This window comes from Pinus tabuliformis, chromosome 4_2, assembly GCF_031772625.1.
Source record: "Pinus tabuliformis cultivar Carrire ecotype Pingquan chromosome 4_2, CPIR1, whole genome shotgun sequence".
Taxonomy (NCBI): Eukaryota; Viridiplantae; Streptophyta; class Pinopsida; order Pinales; family Pinaceae; genus Pinus; species Pinus tabuliformis.
In genome coordinates this window covers 175,518,944-175,526,839 of record NC_142304.1, presented here as the reverse complement: position 1 = coordinate 175,526,839, position 7,896 = coordinate 175,518,944, and the positions used below count along the sequence as shown (strand labels likewise).

At 44.2% G+C, this 7,896-nt stretch overlaps 1 protein-coding gene across 1 annotated transcript; it reads left to right on the top strand.

The window, feature by feature from the left end:
* The first annotated feature begins 210 nt into the window (after positions 1-210).
* Positions 211-4,527, top strand: LOC149168736 (uncharacterized). Its single transcript, XM_089424963.1, has 2 exons — positions 211-1,116; positions 1,297-4,527. The coding sequence occupies exons 1-2, from the start codon at positions 211-213 to the stop codon at positions 4,525-4,527; spliced, it is 4,137 nt and encodes a 1,378-aa protein (XP_089281089.1).
* The last annotated feature ends 3,369 nt before the right edge of the window (positions 4,528-7,896 follow it).

The following is a 7,896-nucleotide window of genomic DNA, read 5'->3' as shown; positions in this document are numbered from 1 at the left end:
GCGTCCAAAAGATTTCAAAAAGAGAGGAAGGAAAACAGTTCTTCAAAGAACAATAGAGCTTGGAGAAGTCCTAGTGGATTCAGGCCACTATGCGAAGCTTACGAAATACTTCAGCCCCTCTCAACCCAATTATCAATGAAGATCATCTCCTCGAACCTTAGAGGCCTCAACGGCCCTGCAAAATATAGAATGCTAAAAAACATGATAAAGATGGAGAAACCGCACATATGCTTCTTTCAAGAAACCAAATGCAATAGCGCTACTCTGGGTCGAATACTCTCTAAGGCCTGGCCGGGCTGCCAATCAGTGGCTGTGGATGCGACTGGAGCCTCAGGAGGACTCGCCATAGCCTGGAACACTCAAGCCATAACTCTCACTGATTTCCATGCAGCCCACCATCTCATTCAAGCGGCCTTTCACATTATAGGCACAAAGGTTCATGGGAACTTATCTAATGTTTACTTCCCACAGGATGGAGGCAGTAAGAAAATACTCCTTGCCACCATCGAGGCCCTCAGCATTAACAGACAACATCCTCTCTGGATTGTGGCGGGGGATTTTAATATGATCACCAAACTAGAGGACAAAACAGGGGGTAGAACCAGATTGGAACCGGAAGTGGAACACTTCAAGGACTTCATCCTAAATGCCTCCCTTATTGATATGCCCTTTTGTAATGGAATCTACACTTGGAGCAATCACAGAAAAGGGAAGCATCAGATTGCCTCCAAGCTGGACCGATTTCTGATATCGGACAACGCAGTGCACATCGGGGGCGATTTCAATGCGGAGATTCTGGCTCACTCAGGATCGGATCACTGGCCAATAGCCCTGCAATGGCAAAGACCAGGGAGCAGCACCAGGAAGCCATTTCGATTTGAAAGATTCTGGTTAACCCACCCGGCATTCAAGGACTTCGTCAAAACTATTTGGGCCTCCTTTGTTCCTCCAGAAGGCACCAAAATGTTCATACTCCAACAGAAATTAAGGTACCTGAAAAGCCACCTCAAACAATTGAATAAGGAGATCTTTGGGAACATCTTCGAAGCCCAACAGCAACTCAATCAGGAGCTCAAGCTACTCCACCAGACAGTCATCAATTCAGGGCATACAGAGGCTACACTAGAAAAAGAAAAGCACATCTACAATCAACTTGAAGAAAGAAGAAAACAAGAAGAAATTTATTGGAGACAGAAATCAAGGGTTAGATGGCTTAAAGAAGGAGAACGTAACACCAAATTCTTCCACAATACAACAGTGCAACGAAGAATGCACAACAAGATCTCATTCATCCAGAACCAGGAGGGAGGTAAAGAGGAGGAACATGAGAAAATAGAGGAAACCCTCCTCAATCACTTCAAACAAGTCCACCAAGAACAAACAGGGGATCGGAAGGCAGCTATCGAGAAAATCACAAACAACATTCCCAGGATAATAACGGAGGAGCAAAACGATCTGCTCATGAGCCCGATTCTCAGCCAAGAGGTGGATGAAGCAATGGCGCAGCTTAAAGAAGGTAAGGCTCCTGGTCCTGATGGCTTTACCACTGATTTTTTTCATGCTTTCTGGGATATGATTAAGGTAGAGGTTTGGCAAATTGTAGAAGAATCTCGGGCCCTTCGATGGATGCTGCCCTCTCTAAACTCTACCTTCATCACTCTCATTCCCAAAGAAGAGAACTCCACTACCCCTGACAAATTCAGGCCCATAGCTCTATGCAATGTTCTCTATAAAGTCATTACTAAAGTCATAGCCAACAGACTCAAGCCCCTTCTCCCTCAGATCATCTCACCTGAGCAATCAGGCTATGTGGAAGGCAGACAAATAATGGATGGTATAATACTCTCCCATGAGATCATTCACTCGCTCAAGCTCTCCAAAAAAGCGGGCATGTTACTCAAGCTTGACTTATCCAAGGCATTTGACAAACTCAGCTGGGCCTATATTCAGAACATGCTGAGAGCCTTTGGCTTCTGTGCCACTTGGGTAAGATGGATAATGAGCCTCATCTCCTCCTCCCACATATCCATTCTTGTCAATGGGCTGCCTTCTAACCCCTTCAAGCCCTCCAGAGGCATCAGGCAAGGGGATCCTCTATCCCCCTTCTTATTTGTGATAATGGCGGAGGGCCTAGGTCGGCACATCAAGCAAGCTAGGCAAGCCAACCATATTCGGGGAATCTCAATCCACAACTCCCCTGCCTCCTCCCACCAGCAGTTCGTGGACGACACCATGCTGTATGGCCATCCCTCTGCTCAGGAAGCCTCTTGTCTGAAATCTCTGCTTAACGACTTCTCAAAAGCTTCAGGAACCCAAATCAATAGCACCAAATCCCAAATTTTCTTCTTCCACACCCCTCCCTCTGTCAAACGTGCTGTCTCTCGCATTCTGGGTTTTCAAACTGCCTCTCTCCCCTCCACTTACCTGGGAGCGCCTCTCACTGCCTCCGCCATAAAGCAACCAGCTTGGAGACGACTTATTGAGAAAATGGAATTTAAACTGAACCTGTGGACACACCGCTCCCTCAATTTAGCAAGTAGAGCGGTGCTCCTTAAAGCCATCCTTCAAGCCATGCCCCTCTACTTGTTCTCCATCCTAGCCGCTCCAAAATGGGTCCTGAAAAGGCTGAGAAATTTACAACGCAATTTTCTTTGGGGAAGTTCAGCTACCAACCATAAATGGGCGCTGGTAAAATGGGACACCACTAGCAAGCCCAAGCACAAAGGTGGAATTGGCCTCCGAGACCCTGAGCACAGTAATATCATCATGACCGCCAAAATCTGGTGGCAATGGTTAACAAATCAGGACAAACCATGGGCCAGAATTTGGATCGCCAAATACACCAACAATATGCCGCATGCAGAGCTTATTAGATTCACACCCACAAGCACAGGTTCACTCATTTGGAATGCGGCCAAGCAGCATCACCAATTGATTCAGAAACATAGCTTCTGGGAAATAAGGAATGGTCAACATGCCAGATTCTGGTACGATGCATGGAACCAACTTCCCAAACTATCCAATGCACTACCAGCGGCCATTATTCCAGATGGGCAAGAGCAACAGCATGCCAAAGTCCACCAATACTGGAATCCGGAATCGGGAAGAGGCTTCAGGAAATGGCTTTCTAGCAACCAAATAATCACCACCAACAGAACGCAGGAAGCAGCGGCCCTTGACACTGAATTGGCAAAAAGAAGAATTAGGCACAACAACAATGACGACATTCTCAGATGGGGCTACCTCCCCAAGGGCTCTTACTCCACCTCTGAAGCCTACAATCTTTTGGAAGATCCTCCCGTCAAACCTGATCCTCTCTGGTCTAGAATTTGGAGTTTCAAAATATGGCCCAAAATCACTCACTTTCTTTGGTTGGTGGGACACAAAAAGATTCTTACATGGGACAAATTGCAGAAACGCAACTTCCATGGGCCCTCGGTTTGCCACAACTGCTTCCAGAATGAAGAAACCTTGCAGCATCTTCTAGACTCATGTCTGCTTGCTACTCAACTATGGGAGAAGATAGAATTCAGAAGTCAAAGGCGCTGCAGAGAAATGGGAGGCATAATAAATACCATTAGGCAATGGCCTAAAAGCCCTTACAAAAGTGGCCTGCTTAACCACTTGTGGAACATAATTCCAGGTTTTCTCCTTTGGAATATTTGGAAGGAACGGAATAGGCGCATATTCAAAAACAGTAGCTTGAATAAGGAGGACATATGGAACAGGATGCACGCCAACATCCAAGAAACCATGCTACTGAAGTCCTGGACCCAACAAGATCTCCCAACTGAAGACAATGAGAAAAACATATTATCAAACTGGGGACTGCAACTGACACAAGAACCAACCACACAGCAAGCAGCAAATAGCAACGGCAAGGAGAAGGAAAACTGGGAGGCCCCGCCTATTCATTCATACAAGCTCAACTTTGATGGTGCATCCAAGGGCAATCCAGGACCTGCAGGATTTGGAGGAATCATCAGAGATCACCACGGAACTCTGCTACAGATCTACTTTGGCAACCTAGGTTGGGACACCAACAATTCAGCAGAGCTGGAGGGCATGTGGCAAGGACTTCTCACTGCAAGGAGACACAATCTTCAACCATTGATAGTGGAGGGGGACTCCCAAATTCTCATAAACATGGCCATTCGAATCCAGAATGGATCGCAGGCCAGGAAAATAGCCAATAGTTGGAGACTAGAGGCCAAACTCAGCAGCATGGCGGAGGAAATTGGCAACTACAATGCCATCTCTTTTCATCACACTAAAAGAGAAGGTAATAAGGTGGCTGATCTTCTTGCCAACATAGGGGTTGACTTAGATCAGCCCTTCCTTGAGGGATACCTGAACATCATTCCAAATAATCAAAGAAAACAGGAATGTGAGAGTCTCATCCACAGGGACAATGAGACCCCGGATGCGGGTGGCGGGACGGAAGAGATGGGCACGCCACATGCCACGCATGGGCTGCCCCGTGTAAACAATACGGCCACCAGGGGAAGGCCGTCAACCTTAATATGAACCCCCCAGCTGCGTTAATGCAGTTAATGGCAAGGGTGGTAGGTTTATGGATTTGCATAAGGCACTTAATGCGCGCCTGGTTCGAGGGCATGAGGCAGAGCTTATCAGGCGCGATGGAGTGCGCAAGGAATTATTGTCTGAAGAATTTTGGAATAGAGGAATTTACAGAGAGCCGAGGCGGTGGCAGCTCCGTTCACCTCGACGCCGGGTTTCTCGTGGTCACTGTCACTGCCATAGCCTCTCTGGTTGCTGGTCATGTAGACGGTGGCATTTGGCTCAATTGCAGGGTCAGAACTGGAATTGGTCCACCTTGCTACCAAGGAACGGGTCTCAGAGAGGAAATTGGGCACCAGAGAGAGATCTGGGAAGTAATTGGCTCTGTCTTCGACTCCAAGCTCACCTGCACACACACAAGAGCAGAGTCAGTATCACCATGGTTAAACTCCGTCAACGACAGCCATGTAGGAGAGGTCCAGCAAGAGGCTCCTCCTCGCGAGCTCCAGCAGTGGATGAGCATCACCACTGCTGCTGCTGCTATTGCCATAGGAGAGCCAGAGCTACCCCACTCCCCATCAGTCAGTTTTTGGAGGTTGGAAGCGCTAATGAGGACAAATCAGAGCTTCCCTCCTTTGGCTCAGTGGTTTTCACATTGCCAAGTTCTGAGAGCAACCCAGGGCTCAGTGCCCACATCTCAGTCATGTTCACAAGAACTCTGGAAGGAAATGGGGAGAACACCCCTCAGAACTTGCAGAAGAAGCAAGCGGAGGGCAAAGGCAAAGAAATTGACCAAGGAGAACAGGAAGCAGGGGAACAAAGCTCAGCTATGGAGCCACCAGCGTCTGAGGCTGGACCGCACGAAACCTTTCCTCCAGTGGGGCCAGCTCCTTCAGATATTGATGAAGAGACATGGAGAAAGATGTGGGAGGGTCGACCAGAGGGAGATGGCTGGGCGTATGTTGTGGAGGACAAAAGCCTCGCTGAAGAAGCTGATGCCTACTTCGCGACCCTTCCTTCTTCCTCAACTCATCTCAAGGATTAAAGCTGACGCGGGTACTTCTCTCTTGCATTTTCGTTTTGCTTGCTGGCAGCTGATGCTTGCATCTTCGCCATATGTAATTTTGTCTTGTAGCTGGTCTGGTCTTAATTTCAATTGGTCCACGTCGAGCGCTTCTGTCTTGCTCACTTCTGTCTGGTTGTTGAGTCAGTCCCTTTTGGCAGTTAGCCCCTGCGTGGGCAGTAATGTTTTGGGTCCTCTATCTGTGGCTCCGATGGGAGCCCGCTGATTTCTAGAACTGTTTTTGCAAATTTGATCCGGTGCTGCCCCTGCGTGGGAGCGTTTAGTGCGTGCATGGTCTGAATGGTTTTGATAAGGCTTCCCCTGAGCGGGAGCCTTCAGAATTTTGGTCAAGGTTCCCAGGGTGCTACCAGAGGCCCTGGAAGACTCGTCTTACAGTCTGTAATTTTTACTTGTACAGTTAATATATGACTTAGATAGCTTTTACGGAGAAAAAAAAAACTTTAAAAAGCATAAGATGATATTCAAGTGTAACCCATCAATTATTATAACCATCTCATAACATGTAAATTCTACCTCAAATAAAAATGTTTAGATTGAAACTCTAGAATATGACTTGGTCAAAGACATGAAGGGAACTATAGCTAATATTTATTTGTATGAACCGTCAAAACTTATTAGCAAAAAGGGAAAAAAAATATTTAAAGACTTAGAAGATATCACAACTAATATTCATATAGGAAATACTGAAAATAATTCATCCAAAAAAGTAGGTTACATTGACATAGCATTGATCAGAGACAAGTCTGCTTCGCATACTCCTCCCTTTAACCTCCCCACATGCTCTATTAAAGAACATTGTCGTCACTGTACGTTGGTTTATAATTTGGTTGAATTACAATTTTGAGGAATTTTTCAAGGTTATGTAAAAATAACATTATTAGGGTTTGAAGTAAGCTTTGTTGAAGAAGTAGCTAGTTTTGGTCTTCATAATTATAATGATGTCATGAGTAGATGTAATTATTTTACTCGTCAAAAGAAAGAAGAGAAAATATTTATTTTTAAAAGGAAAAATATTTTATTATGAAATGGGTTTCTTTCCCATTGGTTATTTTTCCTAGGTCAAAGCACCCATTAAGTTCTCTAGGGTTGTGAAGAAGAGTCAAAGTCAAGGTCATGATGTAAAGTCCCTTGAAGAGATTGTATATCAAAGAAAGGAAATATATTTTATGTAAAAAGGTTGGTCTAGAAGCTACCAAAAGGACATGTCAGCCTAGAGGAGGCCTAATTTAGCCCTCAAGAAGCCTATTTATTTCAATGGATCTCAAAACACAATGTAGCTAACAATTTTTAAACTCCATACAAATTTTCATCAGTTGAAACTTTATTTTAATGGCTATCAAAATACACTATAACTAACAAATTTCTAAACTCCACACAAATTTTCATTATAAAGAGAAATAAACCTCTTAGGACAAACAAATAGCGAGCAAGTTAAAAATCAAGAACCAATTCTTAGCATCTGTGCTGATCAAAATTATCATATTTACACGAACTGAAGTATGTCAAAATTTAATCTAATGTAGAACCAAATTTGGCATCATACCAAGATTAAAAAGCATAATATTGTTATATCAATATGTCTCCTTCATCAAATCATCTAGCAAAGATTAAAAACTCATTTTCACTACAAACAAAGCCCTAGGTCAATGCATTACTACCACTAATAATAATGTACATTGTAGATATCGCCATTGGAAGTACGATGTGTTTCCTCGTTGAATGTTATAGAACTATACAAATCTACAATAGAAACTCCCAAATTTTCCCCTGCCTTATGATACAAGTGATGCATATTTACAATTAGTTGTTCAAGTAAGCAGGACATGTTATTCCTAGTACAACTCTTACAAAGTTTTGTGAGGGTTTCAAATCATAGAGGTATAGTACATACAAGGGTTTCAAATGACATTTTGTAACATCATACTTGCCATGGTGTACGCAATTCTAAATCCATTGTGAGCTATTGCTGCTTAATTTTCTTGGCATTGACATTGGATTGAAGGGTTCAAAATTCCTCTTTATGAATACAAGGTGTTTGGCATTGCGTACAAAACAAAAAGATGAGAGAAATATCCGGAAAAAAAAACAGAGGAAATTGTTTTCTTCTTCATTAAATTTCTGAACACAGAAGAGCCTGAGTAGGTGAACCCTGATGCACATTGATTATATGATCTTGCCAGATCCTCCAACTATGGGAAATGATTAATGACCGAGAGTCTTGTTTGATTAAAACACGTCTCTAGACAGGCGCGCCAGCATGTAATTGATTCCCATTAGAACTCCTCAGGCAC